At 42.6% G+C, this 27,257-nt stretch overlaps 2 protein-coding genes and 1 non-coding gene across 10 annotated transcripts in view; 1 reads left to right on the plus strand and 2 right to left on the minus strand.

Moving 5' to 3' along the window:
- The window catches only part of SLC9B2 (solute carrier family 9 member B2), a 64,321-nt gene extending 54,834 nt beyond the window's left edge, over positions 1-9,487 (minus strand). For 2 of the 5 annotated variants that reach the window (XM_055587848.1, XM_055587840.1), the window contains exons 1-3: positions 8,824-9,485; positions 8,340-8,625; positions 6,917-7,006 (exon numbers count right to left, since the gene is read on the minus strand). The gene's annotated coding sequence lies outside the window, so the exon portion shown is untranslated. Of the gene's footprint in view, positions 1-6,916; positions 7,007-8,339; positions 8,626-8,656; positions 8,762-8,823 lie in introns of those variants that run through there. The other 3 variants (XM_055587844.1, XM_055587841.1, XM_055587842.1) reach the window with 3 other exon arrangements.
- Positions 9,488-10,342: 855 nt separating this feature from the next.
- The window catches only part of BDH2 (3-hydroxybutyrate dehydrogenase 2), a 28,608-nt gene continuing 11,693 nt past the window's right edge, over positions 10,343-27,257 (minus strand). For all 4 annotated transcript variants that reach the window (XM_055587854.1, XM_055587853.1, XM_055587855.1 and 1 more), the window contains 5 exons: positions 21,082-21,142; positions 19,760-19,873; positions 14,847-14,905; positions 14,175-14,267; positions 10,343-11,872 (listed from right to left, as the gene is read on the minus strand). In XM_055587854.1, the coding sequence (XP_055443829.1) occupies positions 11,819-11,872; positions 14,175-14,267; positions 14,847-14,905; positions 19,760-19,873; positions 21,082-21,142 (381 nt within the window). In that variant the 3' untranslated portion in view covers positions 10,343-11,818. The remainder of the gene's footprint in view (positions 11,873-14,174; positions 14,268-14,846; positions 14,906-19,759; positions 19,874-21,081; positions 21,143-27,257) is intronic.
- TRNAF-GAA (transfer RNA phenylalanine (anticodon GAA)) lies at positions 23,076-23,147 on the plus strand. Its single transcript has one exon. It is a non-coding gene; the product is annotated as a tRNA-Phe (tRNA).

The following is a 27,257-nucleotide window of genomic DNA, read 5'->3' on the forward strand; positions in this document are numbered from 1 at the left end:
AAAAAGAATTTGTGCAATTCTTAGAGCTTTAGAGAAAAGAAAATGGTACAACTTCCCTTGGTAATAATATGTTTCATAGATAGAATCTGGTCATTTGATTTTAGGTAACTTAATCCCACCTGCCACAATATAAGGTAATTTTTTTGTTTCTGCAGTTTTCAAAGAAGATGAGGAAACTGCCTAGAATCCTCTACAGCAGTTTTCAAGTATTTTTGAGGTCAGAGATCCTTTATCAAATGAAACTTTATCCTGAAGTCCAATAAATGGGATAGATAAAAGTGGAGTTGAAGGAGCTCTGTCCTTTCCCCCTGGTTCTTCCTGGCAAGTGAAGCACACTTTGAAAGCCACTCTGAAAATACACTTTCGTATACACAAAGAGGTTTGTTAAATCGGTCTTTTTTTCAGGTTATCGTGTTAATATAAATGTTTAGAAGTACTTTCTATAATATTTCAGAAAAAATAAAAGAGCTTTCAACTTGCAAATGTCCATAGGTTCATGCTCAAATAAAATACTCTTACTGCTATCAACTGAATTACTGCTGAAAAATCATTACATGGATAAAGACTGGTTGTTCTTGTTATTTTCTGTCTGCGGTATGGACAGGCCAACATTATGTTAAGAATCTACATATACTGCTGGAGTACTCTATATGTTGTATTCATGCATTTGAAAAAGTATTTCTATTCACTAAGTACTCTATAATGATTATCATAAAAATCTACCTTTGGTGTTCCACCCATTTATGTGTTAAAAGTATAGAGTCTCCATCTCATACAGTATTTCCATGTAGAACATATCGAAACTTTCTAATTTCTGGACTCTGCTAACCAGCTTTGATCTAATGTTCATTTCTCATCAGTAAGAAGCTCAGATCAAGTGAAAAGAAGGGCTTAAAATGTCGTTGCCAATTACTGAAAAGACTGCGAATATCTCCTTGAATAAGAACTCCCTTATTATGGCAAAACCAATACAATGTTGTAAAGTAATTAGCCTCCAATTAAAATAAAAAATTTATATTAAAAAAAATAAAAAATAATTAAAAAAAGACTGATACAAAGGAAAAAAAAGAGAAAGTATTAAGTGTGCTAACCACATAGACCAATTTATCAAAGGAAAACAGCTACTATTCTGTTTGGTTAACTGATAGGGTGACTTGACTGAAACATCATGAAATAATGTTATTACTTCTGATAAGGAATAAAGGGAAATTATCCTTGGGGAAGAAGGAATCTGATATCTGCTGCTGTTTTTAAAAAATTCTTCCACCCAAGGGCAAATATATTTAATTGAAAGTTTAAAATATTACTTTTAGGCTTACTAAAATAAAAATCTCCAGACGCTAATCTCCCCAAGTGTGGCAACATGACTTATCACTTACCTAAGAGCCACTGCTCAGGTATGCCTGTGGATCCCTTCCCCACCCTAGGAATAAATTATGACTGGTCTAAATCAGCCTGTTACATCAGGCCTCTTTGCCAGCTGTTGGTTTAGGACAGAGTATGATTCATTTCTTACCAATGAAAGTTGTGGGCAAGGCTGTTGGGGACTATTGGATAAGAGTCTCCTTCCTGATATAAAGGCAGAGAGGCCAGGGAAGAACGCCTTTCTCCTTTTGTCTTGTCGTGTGTGTGTGTGTGTGTTAAGGGGCAGGATGAAGCTGTGGATGGGGGACTATGTTTCTTGGAATTTTAGCAGCCATGATTTACCCATGAAGAAAAAGTCAAGATTAGTTCAGCAGTGGCCACAGGGCTGGAAAAGGTCAGTTTTCATTCCAATCCCAAAGAAAAGCAATGCTAAACAATGCTCAAACTACCACACAATTGCACTCATCTCACATGCTAGCAAAGTGATGCTCAAAATTCTCCAAGCTAGGCTTGAACAGTACTGAGAACTTCCAGATGTTCGAGTTGGATTTAGAAAAGGTAGAGATCAAATTGCCAACATCTATTGGATCACAGAAAAAGCAAGAGAATTCTGGAAAACATCTACTGCTTCATTGACTTTGCTAAAGCCTTTGACTGTGTGGCTCACAATAAACTGTAGAACATTCTGAAAGAGATGGGAATACCAGACCACCTGACCTGCCTCCTGAGAAATCTGTATGCAGGTCAAGAAGCAACAATTAACCAGACATGTAACAACGGACTGGTTCCAAATTGGGAAAGGAGTACATCAAGGCTATACATTGTCACCCTGCTTATTTAACTTATATGCAGAGTACATCACGAGAAATGCTGGACTGGATGAAGCACAAGCTGGTATCAAGATTGCCGGGAGAAACATCAATAACCTCAGATATGCAGATGACACCACCCTTATGGCAGAAAGTGAAGAGGAACTAACGAGCCTTTTGATGAAAGTGAAAGAGGAGAGTGAAAAAGCTGGCTTAAAACTGAACATTCAGAAAACTAAGATCATGGCATCCGGTCCCATCACTTCATGGCAAATAGATAGGGAAACAATGGAAACAGTGACAGACTTAGTTTTTTGGGGCTCCAAAATCACTGCAGATGGTGACTGCAGCCATGAAACTAAAAGACGCTTACTCCTTGGAAGAAAAGCTATGACAAAGCTAGACAGCATATTAAAAAACAGAGACATTACTTTACCAACAAAGGTCTGTATAGACAAAGCTATCGTTTTTCCAGTAGTCATGTGTGGATGTGAGAGTTGGACCACAAAGAAAGCTGAATGTCAAAGAACTGATGCTTTTAAACTGTGGTGTTGGAGAAGACTCTTGAGAGTCTCTTGGACAGCAAGGAGATCCAACCAGTCCATCCTAAAGGAAATCAGTACTGAATATTCATTGGAAGGACTGATGTTGAAGCTGAAGCTCCAACACTTTGGCCACCTGATGTGAAGAAATGACTTATTGGAAAAGACCCTGATGTTGGAAAAGATTGAAGGCGGGAGGAGAAGGGGATGACAGAGGATGAGATGGTTGGCTGGCATCACCCAGTGGAAGGACATGAATTTGAGCAAACTCCAAGAGTTGGTGATGGACAGGCAAGTCTGGTGTGCTGCAGTCCATGGGGTCGCAAAGAGTTGGACATGACTGAGCAACTGAACTGAACTGACTGAGCTCATAGAAAGCAACCTGGATCCTGATATCCATGTGCTACAAACCCTGGATCCACTTACCTTCATATATCTCATCATATGAGAAAAGAAGCTGGTATTTTTGAAGACAGCTTTGGCTGAATATCCTGATACTTAGCCCAAAGCATCCTAACCAATACAACAGGTGACTGTCGCAGAGCCAGCTTTGAGAAGCTCAGGAAGGAGCAGTGATGGGGAACCTTTGGCCTATACATGTCTCCCTGCCTTCTTGATCTTCATAGAGGACAAGCACTGCCTTTGTATTATTGAAATTTCTCAAAAAAAATCTAGAAAACAACATTTCAATAGCTAAAAATCAGAGCCAAGTTTTTTAGCACCATTTTTTTTGTCATTAGAGATTACATAGCTTATCATTTTATATATTTTTTTCTGTCCTATGCCTGAAGTTTAGTTGTAACATTTGAATACTGAATTTTAAAAAGTTAGGTTTACAAACATTTGATTGTTTTCTAAACTTCTACTCATGAAGTAAATAAAACAAGAGCAACAAAAACACCACTACCATCGCTGTCTAAGGTTTCAATTTTACTTTCTCTACTTGGTGAAGTTCTACTAGTTATTCTCATAACTCAAATGTCACCTTCTTGATCAGTATTTCCTAACTTCATATAGACTAACTCTGTCCCTTTTTTGCCCTGAGGACTCATTCATTCATTCAACAAACATTTATTAAGCTCTTATTGTGTTCTAGTCCTTGTTTTGGGGATTTGAAATGTAAATTGTTCCTATACTCAAAGGTTGCTACCTCGTCAGAGAATGACAATTCATTTCCTAGGCAACCATAATGGAGTGTGGTAAGTTTTGATTTTAGGCACATGGGTTAAGCAACCCCATCTTTTCACAATGAGTGAAGTTCATCAGACTTTCACTGGGTCTCTATGGTGTGTAAAGCACAGAGATATAAAGATGACTTAGATGCAGTCTCTTCTTCTTAAGAAAGGGACAAAGATTGCTATGTGCTCACCAAACCTGTTTCCTCTGCTGCCTGGGCACACAGATAGCTGACATTTCCCAGCCTCCCTTGCAGGTCAGTTTGGCAAGTCCCCGAGTCTGGCAAGGGGATATGGGCATCAATGATGTATTGTACTTCTATTGCTGCAAGAAATTTCCCATGTAATCCTCCACATGTTCTCTCTTTTCCTGTCCATTTCCTAGAAACTAAGGACTCCAAGGCCTTAGGGGATTGTAAAGCCATAATATAAAAAGAGTTAGAGTTCCTGAATCACTGAGTAGAAGGCCACCAGCTGAACACCTGGTTAGATTTTATATGAGTAAGAATTAAGTTTCTACTGTGTTAAGTTACTGAGGTTTTTGAGATTATCTGTTACAGCAGTGAGTGCCACCTTAAGGTCATTTAATTATAACGTAAGACGTGCAGGCATAGAGTTAAACAGGGGAGAGGAGATACTGCCCTGCTTGGCTCATACCTGAATCAAGCCTTGAAAAATGACTTAATCTCGTAAAGAAAATAAAGACCATCATAGGCAGAGGAAACACATGATTAAAGGATAAGGGATGAAAAGAAAATTATATATGGGGAAGTTTGTGCACACCAATGCCAACATGAGCATAATGAGCATAATATGCAAAATATAGAGTGGTCAGAGGAAAATGGACATGAAAGCCCTGAATGTGAATCCTTGTGTGAATTAGTGAATCCTCCTAATTGGGCTATTTGGGGCAAGTTACTCAGTCAATCTGGATCATTTTCTTCATCTGCAAAATAGTGACAATGCCTATGTCACAGAAAATCTTAAACCAGTACTAAGTACATCATGGAGTTCCCCCAAACTCCCCCAGTACTTTATCTTTCTTTTATAAGATTTTCCTATAATCTTATAGGAAAGCAGCACACATGTGCCGTGCTGAAGAGCACAGATAAAAGACACTAGTAAACTCACACGTTTCATTCCTCCTTGTGAACTACAGAAACATAAATAATAGATTCCTAAAAAATACCACAAAGAGCTTTCATTTGTATTGGCCAGATATACCTAATAGCTTTATGCACGCATGCGTACCAAGACGTTTCAGTCATGTCTGACTCTTTGTGACCCTATGGACTGTAGCCTGCCAGGCTCCTCTGTCCATGGGATTTTCTAGGCCAGAATACTGGAGTGGGTTGTCATGCCTTCCTCCAGGGGATCTTCTAGATCCAGGGATTGAACCATAGTCTCTTACCTCTCCTGCATTGGCAGGTGGGTTCTTTACCACTAGCGCCACCTGGGAAGCCCTAACAGCTCTCTATAAGGCTGTTAAAAGCTCTTCAGAACTTAACCACAATTGCACCCTCCTTAGCATGCATCACCCATGACTACAAAGAATGCTCCCTCATTACACAAGTGCATATACAGGTAGCTCCATGTCCCCGCACACCATCTTCCTATGCTTTATGTGACCAAAGATGTAAATTCTTTGCCCCCAGAGGAAAAATCTATCATTAGGGTTTGTGCGCCAACCAAGAACCAGTGCAGTCGCTCAGTTGTGTCTGACTCTTTGCGACCCCATGAATCACAGCACGCCAGGCCTCCCTGTCCATCACCAACTCCTGGAATTCAAACTCACGTCCATCGAGTCGGTGATGCCATCCAGCCATCTCATCCTCTGTCGTCCCCTTCTCCTCCTGCCCTCAATCCCTCCCAGCATCAGCATCTTTTCCAATGAGTCAACTCTTCGCATGAAGTGCCCAAAGTACTGGAGTTTCAGCTTTAGCATCAGTCCTTCCAAAAAACACCCAGGGCTGATCTCCTTCAGAATGGACTGGTTGGATCTCCTTGCAGTCCAAGGGACTCTCAAGAGTCTTCTCCAACACCACAGTTCAAAAGCATCAATTCTTCAGTGCTCAGCTTTCTTCACAGTCCAACTCTCACATCCATGCATGACCACTGGAAAAACCATAGCCTTCACTAGACGGGTCTTTGTTGGCAAAGTAATGTTTCTGCTTTTGAATATGCTATCTAGGTTGGTCATAACTTTCCTTCCAAGGAGTAAGCGTCTTTTAATTTCATGGCTGCAGTCACCATCTGCAGTGATTTTGGAGCCCCCAAAAATAAAGTCTGACACTGTTTCTACTGTTTTCCCATCTATTTGCCATGAAGTGATGGGACCGGATGCCATGATCTTCGTTTTTTGAATGTTGAGCTTTAAGCCAACTTTTTCACTCTCCTCTTTTACTTTCATCAAGAGGTTTTTGAGTTCCTCTTCACTTTCTGCCATAAGGGTGGTATCATCTGCACATCTGAGGTTATTGATATTTATCCCGGCAATCTTGATTCCAGCTTGTGTTTCTTCCAGCCCAGCGCTTCTCATGATGTACTCTGCATATAAGTTAAATAAGCAGGGTGATAATATACAGCCTTGACATACTTCTTTTCCTATTTGGAACCAGTCTGTTGTTCCATGTCCAGTTATCCACGTGTAGAGTCTTCTCTTGTGTTGTTGGAAGAGAGTGTTTGCTATGACCCAAGAACCAGTGGTCTCCCAATTATCAACAGGACTAGAGGGGACTTCCCTGGTGGTCAGGTGGCTAAGACTCCACACGCTGCCATTGTAGGGGGCCTAGGTTTGATACCTGGTCAGGGAACTACACCCCACATGCAGCAATTAGGAGTTAGCATACCGCAACTAAAGATCCAGCATGTCTCAACTAAGACCCGGCACAGTCTGACAAATAAATATAAAATAAAATAATCTTCGTATAAACAAACAAAAAAACAGAACTAATGAACCAGATAGTGAGCAATCTCTTGTTACATAACATACTCTGAGAATGTTTTAAATGAAGAAATGTTTTACCTTATACTTGTCAAATAAGAGACTTCAGAGATAGTCTGTTCTATGGGTAACAAACTCAAGTTCCTTCAGGGGCCAACTCGATGTGGGGCTCTGTAGAAACGAGAGAGAACAGGGTCCAACTGAAGGCATTCAAATCACTGTCAGCCCCTGAATCTCATCTCATGGTTTCATTCCCCATCTAAAGAAACTGAAGAGATTAGGTTCGGGTGACTTTTGGAGGCTACATAGCAAACATATTATGCATTGAGCGGAAAACAGAAACCATGCAAAGTTATTTTAAGCCAAAAGAGATTTTATAGAAAGAATTAGGTGACTTGGCGAAAGGCTAGAGATTGTTGAAAGGGCTACGAGTGCAGGGTCTTGGCTGGGCCTCCAGGAGCAACTTCTAGAACACCAGTGGATGAGGCACTGGGGAATACGCTATTTTTGCCACAATCAGGAGAAACTGTCGAGTTCAAGAACACACTGCAGCTTTGACCCCTGAGAAGCTGGGATCTGGAAGCTTATCTGGGCAAGGAACTCAGAATCTGTTTTCTGTCTCCCCGCACTGCCTCCTGATAGCCAGAAAGCTGATGATTCAATATGGCATGCTGAGACTGGTTACTCTAAGTCCGTCCCTACACCCACAGTTCTGGAAACTGGACACCAGCATCTCGTGCACCTTCCGTGCCAACAGAAAAGAGCCAAAAAAATATCAGGGAGACAGTCTCTGTCTCATCTCTGCCTCCGAGATCTCAGACAAGCCATCCAGAAGTCTAATTCACATCCAGAACTCTAAATGGACCAGAGTCTGAGAAATGTTTTCAGCTTTCCAGTTTCTCCTGTACAGGAAAGAACGCTAGCAGCAGGTAGGAATGAATGCAAGCACCAAACCTCCATACCCAGCACAGCAGCTTTCTGTGTAGGCCCCAGGAATCAGACCTCCACCACTGACTTGTCCCCACTTACCCTATCATACCTTCTATGGAAACCCCCCAAAAGCAAAAATCTAGTAAATAGGGCTGTAATTCTAAAGACCTTACGCTAAAAAATATGTGAACGGGTCATTTTATTTACATCATTAGGTACAGGGTAAATCACACTACCTAATTTAATTGTTATATTAAGTATAGTGTATATTCTTAATATTATATATTCCTGTATATTCTGACCCATTGGATTTTGAGCTCCTGAATGGCAGAAACTGTATTTAATTCATATTTGTATCTCCTGTCCCCAGGTCTGCTCGGCCCAGAGAAGATGCACAGGCATTTGCTGAATTGAAATTTTACTCTTGACTCACTAATAGAAACAGTAAACCAGAATTTCATGAGCTACAGTATAGCAGCGATAGTATCAGGAGGCGGTACCGCTACAGAGGCATGGGGAAAGGGGGTTTTCGTCTTTCAAAGTAAACAGAGGTAGATCTGGCTAAGCAAGGTACTTGCTCTGTCTCTGTCCACTGGCGTTCTGGATTTCTCGATGGGATGCTCAAGTTAGTGGTGTCTTCCCGCTATTAGTCTTTTGGGGCAACAAAACACACCAGAGTCCAGCGTGAGATTACAAGGATGCCATGAGAAACTGATGCCTGATAAGTAAAATACAGCCACAGACTCAGCGTGAGCTCCGAGCAGGGGCTTATTTATATTCCCCAATCAGCAGGATCTGATTAGTCTCAGCACATCAGGGAGGCTAACCTAGGTTAGCACTCCCGACAACGTCTGGTGGATCTGAGAACAAAAACAAACAAGAAAAACTTACTCCAATAACAACAACGGTAGACAGACACACACAGCCAGCCAGCCAGCCAGCCAGGAGCCTCCACGCCGCATACAATCAGAAGGCGCTGGGCGCTCGGCCTCGCACAAAGCTGCAGCCGCGACGCCGCTTTAATTTACACTCACTGCCCTCCTCCAGGGGGTACTCACCTCGAGCTCTCCGGCTCCGGCACTCGGCTCAGCCCGGCAGATTAGAAAAGGGGCTCTCAGGTCTGCGGGGGAGCCGGGTGGAGCGGCTTTCCCGGTGGCGCATAGCCCCAGGCGGCGCCGGAGGCTGCAGTTATTTCAGATAGAGGGGCGCGCGGCCCCGCCCACCCACGCCCGCCCCGCCGGTGGCGAGGGCGGTCCCGGGAACGAGGCCGGGCACTGGCTGGGTGGACCCGGCTGGGAGCCCGCTGGGGTTGGGGTTCAGGAGCGGCCACTCCAGGCGTCCTCCGCGGGTTTGGGGCCGCCGGGCGCGGATGCACGGCTTTGCTCTGGCTTCGGAGAACCGCAAGTCCATCCGCCGGGACCCAGGAGCGGCGCCGTGCGTTTGGCGGCCTGGCTGGCCCCTGGAGACCCGGCGATCGCCTCTCCCTGGGAAGCCACGGGTTGGCGGCCCAGCGTGCGTCGACCCCGACGATGACGAGCTCCTGGGCTAGGACGCGCAGCGCTGCCGTTCGCAGAGTCGGGAGTGCGGCCCGCGCAACCTATTGCTGGCTTAACATTCACATCTACATTCTGGATTTTCACTCCACCTTTTTAGTTGTGTTGTTTAGAAGTGTCTTCTCAGGTGGGGCGGGTGGACCTCGGTTTAGATGACCGATTAAGTGAATGAAAGACTTGTCCTCTCCCTTTTTATGGCTTAACACTTGCCCTTCTTGCTGTGTTGTTTTAGATTTTTACGTTCCAAATTAGCATCCATTTAATTCTACCTTCTATTTCCGTGTCTTCCTTTCCTTTATCTTTTCCTCCCCCTTCTCTTTCACCTAATTGTGTATATGTGCGCCTGTGCCGCTTTCAGGGTAATTTTTATTTCTTTCAGAAATAAATTCGTCTTACCCGTTTTTCACTCCTTTAAGCAACGGCCAATTTTAGTCTCCAACAGCCAGAAATCATTCATTCTCCTTTCTTAGGCGCTCACTTACGGAGAGAGGGATGAATCTAGATTCCATCTAATAAGCATCTAAAGTGACTATATTCCTAAACGAACTCTTACTCTCTGAAAGCTTGCAAAAGTTTCCTGTGACACCCAGCTTCCTCTTAGCACAGGAATGAAATGTATTTTTCCTTTTCTTTCAATTGCATGATCATTGATGTGTCACCCAATTTGATTAGCACAGCTTTGGAGAACATTGAACTTTTGGACTAGTTTTTGCTTTTTTATTGTTTATAATGTTCTATAGTTTACAGTTGTGAGTTTCCCTGGTGGCGCAGTGGTAAAGAATCTGCCTGCAATGCAGGAGACACAGGTTCGATCCCTGGGTGGGGGCGATCCCCTGGAGGAGGGTCTGGCAACCACTCCAGTGTTCTTGCCCCAGAAATCCCATGGACAGAGGAGCCTGGCAGGCTGCAGTCCATGGGGTCACAAAGAATTGGACAGGCCTTAACAACTGAGTAGGCATGCATGCTTATAGTTATCTCTGAGAAAAATTCTGAGGGAGCATTTGTTAATATTTAGAATCCGTTTTGTAGTATTCATCATGTATTTATTTAGAATTCATGTTTTCATAGCTTACATATATATGTATACTGACTCAGAGCGTTAAGTATAGTCCATAACATACTTAAAAGCTTCAGTGTTCCATTACTTCACTTGATAATAAGTTATAACATTCTGATTACATTACATCAAAAGAAACCCAAGTCATTTGGCACAATTCTGTAATTTTACAAAGCAGAAAACTAAAGTCGTAGATAAATTGGATGACCTGGGGTCTCAGTAAAAAAAGCAAGCTATACGTGCTCCAGTAGTGGAATACCTGGACCAGACCACTAAAGCAAATCTTATCATCAGTGGACTCTTCAGGCAGGCTAGTCAAAATATCCTTTGCTCTCAGGTTTAACTCACCCTCATCAACTGCATGTTCTGCTTCATACATACAATTTTAACCTTTATTTAACCTGTTATTGTCCATTTCAAAATTGTCCTTGTTAATATTACAGTTATAAGACAAAAGATTAAGAATTACTGCTCATTTACTGAGATCTGTAGGTGCATCATACATATCATTTGGCCTTCTGAGCTAACAACAAATAAAGCACAAACATAAAACTCTAAAAGAACAAGAAAAAACTTCTCCCTAGTAGTATGTTATGGAATTATTTTCTATGGATTTATATTGAAATGTTTATTTTCTTTAGTTTTATTTGTTTCTTGTTATATAATTCATTTCTATTTATTCATCCAGAAACTATTTCTAAGTTTAATGTTCTCTTATCTGCTATGTCAGAATTTGGTGAGGAAATCTATACTTAATCTAAAAAATATCCCTCAAACGGGAAATACTGTGTTAGTTAACTATATGTTTATTATGCCTATGTCAAATATTACTTTTTTTAATAAAGATTTTTTAGTTAGACTAAAAAAAGAACTAAGAAAAGTGATGGCATCCATTAAGTATAAATATCTATGATTATTTTTCTTTTACATAACAGATCAGCAATATGTAGTCCTGAACCTAAAACCCTCTAAGTGTTGGTTACTGAGGCCAAACTCCTTTATACCTTTGGTGTTGTTCATTTATAATGGTGTAAAATTTTAAAATGAGTACTCACATAGAGATCAATGCAGAACTGTACAAAAATATCTGAATGTTGGGAAATAGAAATAAAATAGAAATGAATACTGTTTAAAAAAAAACAACTATTTTTCTTCATATTCACATTTTAATTTTTACATGCTTACAAACTGAGGCTTATTCTTAAAATATTCTTTTTGCAGTGAGTTCATTATCTCACCAAACTACAATGATTTCAGAACAGACTAGAAAGAGATTAATGTATTTAAAGACTCAGATTCTTGTGAACAATGACATCATCAAAAGGTTTCATTTTCATTGATTTGCCGTTAATTGGAAAGAGAGGATGGGTGAGTTTTCTTCGTAAGTAGGTTCACTGTGGTCAGGAAGGTCCCGCCTTCCCAGCAGGGAGACCCTGACTGAAGTCACAAACTCCAGCCTCCATCAATGATGACAGGATTCCCCGTGACGTAGGCAGACTGCAGTGGTAAAGACAAGGAGACCGAACAGTTAGCCAGGTTGCGTTTCTTCAGTTTTCCTGACTGAGACAGCTGAACAGTTTATTCTCACAGTACTAGGAAATCTCACTTAACAAAGAGCAGTTAGAAAAACATGAATTAAATTCCAGATGATTTAAAACTGCTGAGTGGTCTCGTGATCTGGGGCTAATTGGACTCTTGCTGGTGTCTGAATGCATGTCACATTCTAAGAGTGTTTGGTATCAGAATCAGAAAATTAAAATTCTGTGATACGGAGCCATTCCCTGAATTAGGATAAAGCATAGGCTAAAATAGTGCATTTTCATTTTGAAACTCAGAAGTATTCTAAACTAGCTGAGTTTTATGCCACTAATAAACTTTTGAACATCATCAAGTGTGTCAGTCATAAAGTGGTCATGTCAATCACCAAACAGAACTTTGTTTAAAAAGATGTACATTTAGTTAATCAATATACATGGCTAATTCCAGGAACTGAATTGCACTAAATGTATTTTTTAAATTTACATAAATAATAATTACTGTAATCTATTCACCAAGAAAACAATCTATACTAGTTTCAGACATCTAAATCTGTATAAAACTAAAGGAGCTTAAAAATTTCTGGTTTTTTTTCCCATAGAATTTTTATTTTTCCAAAGAATTAAAGCTGAAGTGATTCTTGTGGTAGAGATTTATAAATATTTTAACTTAAACCTTTGGATAATGGATAATCAAGACTCAAATCTGTGCTCTTAGTTTTAAATACATCTGAAACCTAAAATAATGGAAGAGGTAGGAAGGAAAAGACATCATAACAGGAGTACAGAGTGTTGTAAAGTACAATATATGAAAACTGAGCATATAAAGTATTTAGATAAATGAGTGGGTTAGTAGTCACTCTACCAAGAAACAACCCCCAGTTTCACTTAGTTTTTTTAAAAGGCAGGCTGTCTGATCACATATGGATGCTTCAGGATCTTTTTAAAAGGCAAAGGTCCTTTTGTTGTGTATTTCAAGCCAGAGTGTTCCCAAATATTTGCTAACCTAAGCTCTGGCTAAATCAGGGCAATTTAGCTTATCAGCAGTACCCCCAGATCAAATGAGCTTTTCTGAAGACATGGATTCAGAGAAATCAAAATGGTCAATATACTGGTTCCATCACAATCTGTCCAGTAGTTTTCTCAGCTATGAAAAACTGCTACAAATAGTTCTGAGAAGTAGTCACTGCTCTGTCACTAAAACATTTCAACCTCTGCATTTGTCACATTCACCAACTACCGGATGTGTACAAGTTTCATTCAGGAGATGCTGACTGATCAGTAACACACCTCCTTACTCCCACCTACCCCTGCTTTTCTTTTTTTAGTTTCCTGGTTGGTTATTACTCAAAGGCATAAAACGCAGGGGATGTTTTTGTGCTCTATACCTTATAGGAAATATTTCTAACAAAAAAGTTTCTGTTTTCACAACTGTATGTCATTGGTGGCTCAGATGCTAAAGCATCTGCCTGCAATGCAGGAGACCCGGGTTCAATCCCTCGGTTTAGAAGATCCCCTGGAGAAGGGTGTGGCTATCCACTCCAGTATTCTTGCCTGGAGAATCTCATGGACAGAGGCTACAGTTCATGGGGTCAGAAAGAGCGAGTAACACACACACACACACACACACACACACAAAATATACAGCAGCCAATAAGGAAGAAACTGGTTACTAAATACATGCAAAGTGGAAAGAGACAGAACTATGAATTTCCATACATGAATATAAACAAGTAAGAATTCACAGGGGCAAAAAGGAGGATGTAGGGGGATTCTTCTAAACAAATCACTAATAAAACTGAAAGCACCAGATGCTAATTCTTTGCCTCCTGGACGCAAATCTGATTTACCCTTTCCCCATTTTACTTGAAGCTCTCACAATTTAGGAGGTTCACTGGTTTGATTTACATTAAGTCATTGCTTAATCATTATATTGCTTCCCAAGTTGGTAATTTTTGAAAAGAATGATAAAATTGAGCCATTTAATTTTAATTAAATTGAGCAATTTGAATTTTTTTTCAATCTTTTACCGCTTCATTTGCTATCAGATTTAGCAACATGTAAAGCTGAACGAGGATGAGTTGGTGGCTGAAGTCAAAGTGGCCTTAATGTCAAGCAAATTAAGTCAGCACCTATCCCTACTTTGTAAGTGCAACATCTTAGCACCTACATGTGATCACATCCTAAATTACATTATTTTGATCAGCAAATTGTGGCCAAAAGTGATTGAGGATAATGAACCCCCCAGGAGGAACAGTGCTTACTTCATCAGAAGCCAAGTACACGCAGAGCAGGGCTACTTCTTCTGCAGTTGCAAATCTTCCTGTTTTCTGTCTCTTTAGGAAATCGCTCAGTGCCTGTAACCAGAAACCATATCGGACATCAGTGATGTGAGCTGAACTATGAATGCTCCTGTAGGAGGTCAAAGGCAAGAGGAATTTACAAAGGAACCACTGACTTGACTAAGTATGCATGATACAGGATACAGGACAATATCATTATTGATAATATCATTAACTGCAGACCAAACAGGACTATGGTAACTCCCCAGCTACTCAAACTATTTGTTTTATATTAAAACCTATAGACACTATGATGGATCAGAAAGTTAGTACTAAAGAAGAGGGCATTTTTATGTTTTTTTAAAAATGTGGTAAAATGCACATAATATACAATTTACCATCATATCCAAGTGTAGTGTACAGTTCAGCAGTGTTAAGTACATTCACATTATTGTGGCACAAATCTCCAGAATTCTTTTCATCTTGCAAAGCTGAAACTCCATACCTGTAAAACAACTTCCGACCCACTTTCTCCCACCCCCTAGCAACCACCCTTCAACCTTTCTGTCTCTACGGATTTGTCTACTCTAGGTAAGGAAGTGGAATTTTTTTTTTTAAACCACAGGATTTAAACATTTAAAACAGTAGCTATACCTCTTCAGGATTTGGTCTGGCTTGTATTCTTTCTTGCAGAGATGGGGTATCAACTGTTCCTAAATAAAAGGAGGGCATTCAGCTTGGTTACTTACTTAGACTGAAAAAGAAATTGGCAATTAAACTTTAAACTTGCTTTCTGTATCATTCAATGATCAGTGAAATTTTTCTTCATGACATGGAGTGACAATTTCCCCTCTACCTGCCTGCCCTTTTATTTAAGAGTCTTATAACTTCTTTAATAATGTTTCTATGATTTTTTCAAAAACACAAGCTATTCTTCTTTGTCATACTAGGCAGGGACTATCGGTGAAGCACCCAGCATTTCCAGGACGCACTTTGGTCTCATCACATTCACATGATACTTTATGGATAACTTAAGTGGCTCTACATTTTCCTCATTATCTTGAAATTCTCATTGGTTTCAAATTCCTATTTTAACCATTGTTTCATATTTCTCATTGAAAAAGTATAACTTTAAATTACTTTAATTAAAACAAGAAAAATGACTAAAAATGTTTAAATTGTGAGCTATCAGATGTAGCAATGAAGATCCAGCACAGCCATAAATAAATGAATTAAAAAAATTTTTTTTCTTTAAATCCCACTTAGTTCACATTCCTTACAGAACAAGTTCTCAGGCATTTTTGTTAATTTTCCAGGCATTTTTGTTAATTTCTGTGATCTGCAAATTCTCTTTACAGAGCCTTTCTTCTGCTGACAGTATTACTCCAGGAAGACCACATGATCCTTCTAAGGTCATAAAAAAGTGATCTCACAGTCATAGCCTCAGCTCCATCCTTAGACCATGCTCCTGGGCATGTCATGGATTGGACATTTGCTTGGAAACAATTTCTTTCTTTTGAAACTTTTTATGGGGGTATAACTGATTTACAACGTTGTGTTAGTTTCAGGTGTACAGCAAAGTGAGTCTGTTATACGTGTACGTACATCCACTCTTTTTTAGATTCTTTTCCCTTAGAGGCCATTACAGAGTATTGAGTAGAGTTCCCCATGCTATGCAGTAGATCCTCGGTTATCTACATTATATAGAGTAGTGTGTGTACGTCAGTCCCAATCTCTCAGTTTATCTCCCTCCTTCAGAACCAGAATCTCAATTTTATTATCGTTTGCCATTTCTCTGGAGAGGCTGGGAATCTTCGAAACCTAAAAATCCTGGCTTCTTGCTGTTTAACAGCCCTGTCCTTAGCTTGTCTCTCTGCTCTCACATTTTACTGTGAGCGGAACCTTCCACAGGATGGGTGGCTGCTGCCTTGGCTACATCACCTGGCTCATCAGGAACACTTTCCACCCTTCACAGTTACTGCAGGCAATAGTGTTGATGAAATTTCTTACACCACATAATAAAAATCTCTCTCTATCCAATTTCTGATGATATTTTCCTCACTTCCCTCATCAACAGCCTCCTTAGAGTCCACAATTCTACCAACAGTGTGCTCAAGACAACCTCCTCAAAATTCTTGCTGCCCACTGGGGCAGATGTGCACCATATTTTACATGTGACTGGTATTAATGACTAAGGGTTTCCTTTGTGGTTCAGACGCTAAAGAATCTGCCTACAATGCGGGAGATCTGGGCTTGATCCCTGGGTCAGAGAGATCCCCTGGAGAAGGAAATGGCAATCCACTCCAGTATTTCTTGCCTGGAGAATTCCATGGACAGAGGAGCCTGGTGGGCTACGGTCCATGGGGTTGAAGAACTGGACACGACTGAGCAACAAGTGAAGGCTGAGAGGCAAGCCTAGTCCTCTCCCTCGGTTCCAGCCACCTGACTCCGCCGAGTCCCCGCACAGACTGACGCACCCTGCCATCGTCCACACCAGTCTGGTGTTGAAGTGTTGTCCATCAGTACCATCCCAGACTCTCATTCCTTGTCACATTTTCTTCTGTGACTGGCTCAGTGAGTCAAAGCTAGTTCCCTGTCCCAGACAGTGTGAGGATATATTTTCCAGTCTTCCAAAAATTCCAGCTTTAAAACAACCACATTTTCCAAATCATTAGACATTTTATTCCACTGGGTAAATGGCACCAAGAATAGCCAACAATATCACCAGTGTGTATGTTAAAACCTAGCAAAACTGTGTCTCTCCTGTCAGATCCTCCTCTTTCTTTTCTTAAAACAACATTTGTTTATTTATTTGTTTTAGTTGTGGCACACAGCATCTTCAGTTGAGACACGTGGGATCTAGTTCTCTGACCAGGGATCAAACCTGGGCCCCCTGCAATGGGAGCGCAGTGTCTTAGCCACTGGACTGCCGGGAGAGTCCTGATCCTCCTCTTGGCTAGTGTTACTTGAGTTTACCTTTCCGGTCCAAGAAAAATTAAACAGAACACTTCAATCATGGAAATTCTGTAGCTCGAAGGTTACTTGGTAGCTTCACCCCTTTTATCTAATAAGTCAGTGGTTTTCAACCAAGGGGAGACCATGAAGGATGACATCAGAATCCCCTGTGTTGCTTTCCAAACCATACACAGTGCTCCCCATCAACTCCTTCCCCGAATTCTGGTGTGCCCCTCGGGTTTGGAAAGGTCCCACGGGTAATTGTGCAATGTTTCTCCACCCCACCCCCCAAGAGCAGTTGTGAACTATGAAGAGAAACTTTGATTCTGGACATGCAATACTGAATTTGGTTTCAGAGAGGAAGTGGTAATTCCTCTTCAGCACCCTGAACAGGCAGACCTCATTTTACTGCACTTTGCTTGACTGCACTTCACAAATACTGCATTTCTTACAAATTGAAGGTCTTTGCAATGCTTCTTTGAGCAAGTCTACTGGCAGCATTTTCCCAATAATATTTGCTCACTTCATGACTCTGTGTCACATTTGGTATTCTTGCAATATTTGAAACATTTTCATTATTACTGTATTTGTTTTTTTTAATTAATCAATTTTTTAATTGAAAGATAACTGCTTTACAGAATTGTGTTGGTTTCTACCAAACACAAACATGAATCAGCCATAGGTATGCATATGTTGCCTTCCTCTTCTGTGGGAGGGAACGGCCCTCCATCTGTGATCAGTGATCTATGCTGTTACTGTTGCAAAAGGATAATGACTCACTGGAGACTCAGATGATGGTTAGCATTTTTTAGCAATAAAATGTTTTTGAATTAAGATATACACATTGTTTTCTTAGGCACACTGCTATTGCACACTTAATAGACTGCTGTATAGTATAAACATAAATGTCCTTTCTACTAATAATAATTTCTCCTTTTCTCCTTTCCTGTACATGAGGGGCCAGCATACTTTTTAGTCAACAGTGAGAAAGTATTTTTAGCTTTGAGAACCATTTGGTCTGTTATAACTACTCAACTTTGACTTTGGCATGAAAGCAGACTTAACCAGTACAGAAGCAAACTGGGTGAGATGTGTTCCAATAAAACTGTGTTTACAAAACGGGTGGTGAGTCAGATCTGGCCTGCAGACCACAGTTTGCCGACCCCCTCTGTATAGCATAAAGGAAGGTGTTAATCCCTCCTTTTTGCTTATGGGCCGCCCCAGGTGACTGACTTGACTCAGTGGCTCCCTGTGTCCGATGGCTCCTTTTCCTTCCTGCTGTGCTGGGAGTACAGTCTACTTTTCACCTTTTCTCTGACAAGATCATTCTGGCCTGCTTCCAGAACACCAAGCCCAGGCCAGTTATGACTGTTAATCACAGGGTTTAGAATGGCCCCCATCCACACAAATAGCATTTAAATACTTTGCATTTGTTAAATCAAAATGGCATCATTTGTGCTAAAGCCCATGATACCAAACCTGTATTTAATGCCTAACCTAACTGCAGTTTCAGTCTTTACCAGAAATAGAATCTTAATCAACCAGTCTGGAATTTTCTGGTCGGCCCCAGTGAGGTATCAGCCTCGTGGGCCCTCTCTCCCCCCAGAGGAAGAAGAGGCAATCTGTATGATAAAATTCACGCCATCCCTTCCTCCCTAGACTGGAATAGGGCTTCCCAGGTGGCATAGTGGTAAAGAACCTGCCTGCCAATTGCAGGAGATGTAAGAGACGTGGGTTCAATTCCTGGGCTGGAAAGATCCTCTGGAGGAGGGAATGGCAACCTACTCCAACGCTCTTGCCTGGAAAATCCCATAGGCAGAGGAGCCTGGCAGGCTTACAGTCCTTAGGGTCCCAAAGAGTCAGACATGACTGAAGCAACTTAACACGAACACAGCCTAGAAAATCCTTTTCTTTTCTTTTGCCAATGACTTCCTTGCCCCATCCTCCTTTCTATAAAAACTTTCCATTTGTACAGAACTCCTTGGAGCATCCATCTAGTTGCTAAACAGGATGCCACCTGATTTATGAATCATTGAATACAGCCAATTAGATTTTCAAATTTACTTGGTTGAATTTTGCTTTTTAACACATCTGCAGGTTGTTCCTAATGACTTAGGATCTTATTCCCAACTTACTGTTGGACTATTATCTTAATAACCCCCTTTTTTTTCTCTTTCTAAAAATTGTATTATTTTATACTGGAGTATAGTTGCTTTGCACTGCTGTGTCTGTTTCTGCTGTACTGAAAAGTGAATCAGCTATACGCATACATATATCCCCTCTTTTTTGGATTTTCTTCCCATTCAGGTCACCACAGAGCAATGAGTTGAGTTCCCTGTGCTATATGGCAGGTTCTCATTAGCTATCTCTTTTATACATAGTAGTATATACATGTCAATCCCAGTCTCCCAATTTCGCCCATTCTGCTTCTTCCCCCTGGTGTCCATGTTTGTTCCCTACATCTGTGTCTCTATTAGCCTAGGCTCTTTTTCTTTCGAGCTTTGCCCAGTGACAACACAACATGTGATAAACTAGCCTGCATAGATGCCTTTCAGAGCGGCAGCCAGGAGGTGAGAAAGGTCAAGTTCACGGTCCCACAGTGCCCAGCTCACCTGGACACACACAGTTGCACCGGATACCCTGCTGGATGAAGTCTGCAGCCACGGACTTTGTGAGGCCGATCACGGCTGCCTTGGTTGTGCTGTACACACACCTGTTCACAACACCTGAGAAGGAAAGCAAGTGTTAGTCACTCAGGCGTTTCCGACTCTCTGCGACCCCATGGACTATAGCCCGCCAGGCTCCTCTATCCATGGGATTCTCCAGGCAAGAATACTGGAGTGGGTTGCCATTCCCTTCTCCAGGGAACCTTCCTGATCCAGGGATGGAAACTGGGTGTCCTGCATTGCAGGCAGATTCTTTACCACTGAGCCACCAGGGCATATCATACCTGAGAAGGAGGGGAGGAAGAAATAAAAAGCAGTCTCCTTTAGGAAGCAGGAGACCACTGTCCTGCTTCCTCACACTCCACCCTTTTAAAAAACTGATATCAGTTCTTCTCCATTAATAGGGCTAGTTTCTGAATCTGGGGACATAGTATCATTGTTGGCACAATTCAGGTGAGACTTCTGTGTTGAGATGCTACGTTTAAGTGAGAGCTGTAGCCTTAGCTTTTCGTCATCAGTTGGTAGAACCCTTAGGTGGATTCCAAATAAAAAAACAACAACAAACAAACAACAAGGATAAATCAAAGGGAAACAAAACACAACTCAACCAAACCTATTTCTTTGTATTCCTCTCCCAGGAGGGCTTACTGTGTATCCTTGCTGAAAGAAGGAATGTTATCTCAGCAGCAGCTCCTCCATTCTAAACTCAAAAATCCACCTGTACCATCAGGCATCATCTCCATGTCTGCATCACAGACGTGGATGCAGCTTGACCTCTCACTTAGGGCTGGATCACACGTCTTTGTGCAGCTCTCCCCAGTCCACAGGCAGAGATCCGTCTCTGGTACCACGAGGGCACTCTGTGCAGAGCTCTGTTGTAATCCTATCACGCTGCAGAAGATGTGTGCTTTCCCATCTCTCTCCCCCTTTGGGGCTGTGGATTCTCTGGGGTCAGGGGCATCTAGTGGATGTTCAGTACATCTTTTTTGATTAATTAAATGGATAAATGTTTCCTTCCCCCATTTTGATCTTCATTTCTATATCCATTTACAGGGAAAAAAAAAGGAGGGCAAAGCAAGCAAACTTTAGTTCCATGATTGGTTCACATTTAAGGCAAAAGGCTTGGTGCTTAATTCCAGTTTTAAAAAAAGCAGTTTTGAACTCATGTGTGGGTTACATGATCTCTGCTATGCTTGTTCCCCAAACCCTTAAGCTCCTGAAGATGTGTCAGTCCATGGGTCATGATTCCCAGAGGAAGACACGCCTACCTTTGATGCTGGAAGCCACAGAGGACATGTTGATAATGTTGCCAGATTTCTGAGCCAGCATCTGCCAAAACAAAACAAAGACAAAAAAACCCCCCAAAACATGCTATTCTGTAGGTTAAAAATTCTACCTCTTTAAAAGATGTACATTTGGTGCTTTCCTGGTGGCTCAGTGGTAAAGAATCCACCTGCCAAAGAAGAGATGTGGATTCGATCTCTGATCTGGGAATATGCCACATGCAGTGGAGCAACTAAATCCATGCACAGTAACTCCTGAGCCTGTGCTCTAGAGCCGGGGAGCTGTAGCTACTGAAGCCCATGTGAGCTAGAGCCTGCCGTGTCCTGCAAAAGAGAAGCCATTTCAATGAGAAGCCTGTGTGCAGTGACTAGAGAGTGGCCCCCGCTCTCGGAAACTAGAGAAATGCCCACGCAGCAACAAAGAGCCAGCACGGCCAAAAATAAGAACTAAACTGAAAGATGTGGTGGTGGTGGTTTAGTTGCTAAGCTGTGTCCGACTCTTGAGAGCCCATGGACTGTAGCCCTCCAGGCTCCTCTGTCCATGGGATTCTCCAGGCAAGAACATTGAAGTGGGTTGCCATTTCCTTCTCCAGGGAACCTTCCCGACCCAGGGATCGAACCCAGGTCTCCCACATTGCAGGCAGATTCTTTACCAACTGAGCTATGAAGGAAGCCCAAAATAAAAGATGTACGTTTATTATAGTTTGCAGAGCTACCTTATTAACAGTTAACATTAAGCACCGTGAAGCAGCCTTAACGCTCTCACCCAGTCACTCCTGGGAACTGACAGCCTGTGTACTCATCGGCAGGAACTTTACTCAAGGGGTTACTGCCTTCCTGGGGCACAAGAGCATCGGCAAGACCAAGAAGGGACCCTGAACTAAATGAAAGGCTGATGAATGTTAATGTTACTGTGTGTTCCTGATGGAAAACTCTTACCATGTATCACATTCTTGTTGACTACCTACTGTGGTCAGATACAGAGTCACGACCAGCAATTCAAAGACAGACGACTCAGTCCTGGCCTGCCTTTAGAACTACCAGTCTGATCCAAGTGGCCGATACAATCTGCAGCAGGAATGTTATCTCAGCAGTAGCTCCTTCATTCTAAACTCAAAAATCCACCTGTACCATCGTGCATCATCTCCATGTCTGCAGAGTCCGACACAGAGAAGGAGTCGGGTGTGGCGAGGAGGAGTCAGCCCAGGTTGAGGGGCACGCAGAGGATGGCCGATGTTTTGAAAGCTGGAATATTAGAAAGCTGCAGAGGCCAAAGGGGCTAAATTTAGGAATTTGGGTTTAAACCAGAAGGCAATGCGGTGGAGACAATGAGGGGTTTAATGCAGAGGGGAGTGGCATGCTCAGATTTGCAGGTTAGAAAAATTACCCTGGCCTCATGTACAGGGGATCACTGGAAGATGATGCAGGGATTTAGGAAAGGAGGGGCCTCAGCGATAAAGAATCTGCTTGCCAGTGTAGGTCAGGAAGATGCCCTGGAGTTGGAAATGGCAGCTCACTCTAGTATTGTTGCCTGGGAAATCCCATGGACAGGGGAGCCTGGCAGACTGCAGTCCACGGGGTCGAAGAGTCAGACACGGCTCAAGGGTACAGACCAGAGATGTCTGTGGGCAACAGAGGTGGAGACAATCGAGGTAACTCGGACAGGACTTGGGACCTGGCTGCCTGCAGTGAGGGCTCTACCCCCCACCCCATCTAAGGCAGTGTTACCCAACAATACCTCCATCAGAATCCCGCATGGCAAGTGTGAAGGTCTTAAAAGGAGGGTGTGTGACTGTTCTGTCTTCCTAGACAGGGTACCCAGCAGCCAGTCAGTACACTTAATAAATTGGAACTTTGTGAGGTGCTAGGTTCAAGTGCAGATGGCTGAGCTCTGCCCCAGACCTAAAAGGGTACATCAGTAAAAAAAGCTGCTATGAATTGAAAGTGTTTTCAGAGGAACTTATACTTAATTGCCAGCTTCCCTGGTGGCTCAGACGGTAAAGCATCTGCCTGAAATGCAGGAGACCTGGGTTCGATCCCTGGGTTGGGAAGATCCCCTGGAGAAGGAAATGGCAACCCACTCCAGCACTCTTGCCTGGAAAATCCCATGGACGAAGGAGCCTAGTGGGCTACAGTCCATGGGGTCGCAAAGAGTCAGACGTGACTGAGCGACTTCACTCACTCCACTTTATACTTAATTAAAAGACATATATGTGTTTTCAAGAGATACACACCTGTGCAAGGGCATGGGCAGTATGAAAGTGTCAGTCGCTCAGTCATGTCCGACTCTGCGACCCCATGGACTGTGGTCCACCAGGCTCCTCTGTCCATGGGATTTTCCAGGCAAGAATACCGGAGTGGGTTGCCATTTCCTTCTCCAGGCCCGACTCAGGGATCGAATCTGGGTTTCCTGCACTGCATGTAGATTCACATGGGTACCCACCCATGAATGTTGAGGGGGAAGAAGTGAGAGTTGGAGAGAATGCCTGTCTAATGAGTGTTGCAGCAAAAACAGCAAGGAAGCTTTTCCTCTGCTGAGAACAAGGAAAGGAAAAGAAACAGTGACCAGACTAGAGAAGAAACGTAAACGGGCCTGAAAGAGTTAATCACTCTCGGCTTAACTGCAACGGTTACTAGTCTGTATCTCACAAACCTAACCAGACACTATGTAAATTACAACCTGCACCTTCTGCCCCTTAACTCTATGTAAATTACATCATGGACCAGGTGCTTGCCTTCCCCCTTCTTTTGCAGACTACCCCTTGTAGCTTTTTGCATTTCAAAAAGGGGCCGAAGTATGATAAACCACAGACAAATGGACCTGATTACTGGACTGCCAGGCCCAATTATGGGCTACCTGATGCCAGCTCTGACTGTTTTGAAACCAGAAAAAGAATGCAACACTCTCACTACTTTGCTCCTTATCACACACCCCAAACTGCGAGCCCAGTCTATGTGATGCCCTTGGATTCCGCACGTGGGGGGCACAGCTCTTGAGGTAGTGGCCTGCTGTGTTCTCCTCCTGGCCCACTGGGGATTAAAGCCATTTTCCTACTTTCTCCAAGCTCTGTCTCTGTACTTATTTATTCCGCATCAGTGGGCAGAGAAAGTCAGGATTTTGGTGGTAATATGGGCACCAACTTATTGAAATCAGAGGGTGTGGGGATGGCTGTACGGAACAAGGCGGAGATGGTGAAGAGTCAGAATAAGTGCTGGGGGAGATGGAGGACACAGGGAGGAAAACCAGGACATGCTCTGTCATGAAAGGCAAGTACGCAGTTTCTACGGGGGAGGAGTCTCCGTAGGCAGTGAAAGGGCTCTAAGAAAAAAGTCACTTCCATTGGCGCAAGTTTCTCCAGCAGCTTCCAGAGAGGTGAGGAATGGAGAAGGCGAGTGGTTCAATGACCCAGAGATGAGTTTGCCAAGATTCTGTGTTTCCTTCTGGCACTCTTACTTTCTGTTTTGATACTTAGCTACTAACTGTACTTAAGAGCAGAAAGTCTAAAATAACCGTAAGGTCTTATGTTGGATGGACTAAAGGGATACAAGGAGAGGCTGAGGTGACCCAGTGAGGTCAAGGTGGCAGAAAAAGAAAATATTTAACACAACTTGTGTGTCTATATAATAAAAAGGATCATAATAAAGAGAAATCCTTGTAATAAAAGACCAGGGAAATTAGCAAAGTATAACAGTGCTGAAAACTAAGCCTTAAAATTATTTTCTTATCCATTTTAGCAAATAACATAACCTGCCTTAATTAATTTTCCAAGTTTCATGGAGGTATAATTGAAATATACAATCCATTTTTAATATACATGGAATACATGTGCTGTGCCTGCTCAGTCACTTAGTTATGTCTGACTCTTTGTGACCCCATGGACTGTAGCCCACCAGGCTCCTCTGTCCATGGAATTCTCCAGGCAAGAATACTGGAGTGGGTGGCCAGTCCCTTTTTTAGGGGATCTTCCCAACTCAGGGATTGAACCTGCATCTCCTGTGTCTACTGCATTGACAAGTGGATTCTTTACCACTGAGCCACCCAGGAAGCCCATGGAATATACGTAGCCCAGTTGGGGCTTCCTGGGTGGCTCAGTGGTTAAGAATCTGCCTGCCAGTGCAGGAGACAGACACAAGAGACGTGGGTTCAACCCCTAGGTGGGGAAGATCCCCTGGAAAATGGAATGGCAACCCACTCCAGTATTCTTGCCTGGAAAATTCCACAGGCAGAGGAGCCTGGTGGGCTACAGTCCATGGGGTCACAAAGACGCGGACATGATAACGTGATTGAGCACACACACACACAGAGTTTAATATATAAAGATGGACTATTGAATAAGTTCAGTCTCCGACCTTCTGAAATGCAATAAATTCCCCAGGCAGTGCTTTGGAATACAGTCACCCGGGACATGTTACTGCTGTCCTCTAACCCTTGGACTATGTGCTTAGCCCAGGTCTGCTGGCTGATTCTAGAACCCACAGTCCTTGCCTTCCTCCCAAGCTGCCTTCTCACCACCAGCTCAGCACCTGCTGTCTTGCTGTGACCGCTCCTCTCTGGCAGGTGCAACAATAAAATGAAGTGCCTGGACACGGTTGTGCTGTCAAGCTTTGACTTCTCAGAGAGTCAGGCAGGTGCTACAAAGATCTCTAAAGATTCCCTCTAGCTATATCTAGTCAGCCTACTGTGAGCTCTTCTGCCCTCACTGACCAGAGCTCAGCTCCTAAATTTGGCAGACCTTGGCTTGTCTTCAGTGATTCCACGCCTGACCTCTACCCAGACTGACAACCGAGATTCATTTCTTCATCTAACAAATGTCTGGTCAGCACCTCAATGTGTGAGGGACCCGTCTAAGATTCAGCAAAGGAGGAAGACCCCCCAATATCCAAGACACACCTGGATCCTTGCTGTAATGGATCTTCTCTTCTGATGAGCCTTGGATTCTGCACTGACCTCCTTTTACAGTATTTTTAATTTGTTCTCTGCTTTTTCAGTGCTCTTTCAGTCTTGGAATGGTTTTCTGTATGTTTATTCAGGAACCCTGGAGTCCATGGGGTCACAAAGAGTCAGATACGACTGAGCGACTGAACAACAACAATAATTCATGAACAAAAATTTCCAGTATTATTCCTGTGTTTTGACCACCTGACCTTACAAATCTGCCTAGACTCCAAACTCTGGCTTCCCCTGGAAAGTTCTAAGCCGGTACATGTGCATCATAGTTAAGGAACATAATTACAGCTGGAAAGGATTGTGGAATCTATCACCCTCATTTTAAATAGAAGAAACAGATGCTGAGAGAGCGTCATCTCCCAGGTCCCGTGGTGACTTAGGGGCAGAGCTCAGGCCTGCCTAAGGTCTTCCGACACCTGATTCCAAAATCCCGGGTCAGGCCCGTTAGCGTCACTTGACAAGTGACTTCTGATTTCTCATCCCAGTCATTAATATCTCTTGGGATTTTTTACACATGAGTGTCACTGGCTCACATGGATTACTGTTAAGTTGCTTTACCTCATAGGCAAACTCACTAATTTGAAAGTTAGCATTTGATATTTAAAAAGTTAACACTTAACAAGTCTAAATTTTGGCTTCCACTGTACCTTACACCCACATCCTTCCCAGTGTCTATCAGACATTCGGTGTACAGATGTGCCGCCTACACACGAAACAGGCTTATCCATCTGACCCAAGCTTGCTCTTTTACCATAGCCTTTGCTTTTCCTCTGATCTTGAAGGATCAGTCTTCAAGAAATACACTCCAGTTCAGATTCTCATGAACTCCAAACAGGCAAAAAAAAAAAAAAAAAAAAAAGCAATCCTGGGAATTCCCTGGTGGTCCAGTGGTTAAGACTGCATATCCACTGCTGGGGATGCAGGTTTGATCCCTGGTAAAGGGCGTGCTGCGATTGTGGGGTCGCAAAGAGTCAGACACGACTGAGCGACTGAACTGAACTGAAAGGGAACTAAGATCCCGCATGCCGTGTAGTTTGGCCAAAAAGAAAAAATAAAAGGACAAAGTCTTAAAAATGTATATATTTAAAAAATTTGCTAGTTCAACATTCCATGTGTACATTAGTTGCTCAGTTGTGTCCGACTCTTTGTGACCCCACAGACTGTAGCCCACCAGGCTCCTCTGTCCATGGGATTCTCCAGGCAAGACTACTGG

This window comes from Bubalus kerabau, chromosome 7, assembly GCF_029407905.1.
Source record: "Bubalus kerabau isolate K-KA32 ecotype Philippines breed swamp buffalo chromosome 7, PCC_UOA_SB_1v2, whole genome shotgun sequence".
NCBI classification, from domain to species: domain Eukaryota; kingdom Metazoa; phylum Chordata; class Mammalia; order Artiodactyla; family Bovidae; genus Bubalus; species Bubalus kerabau.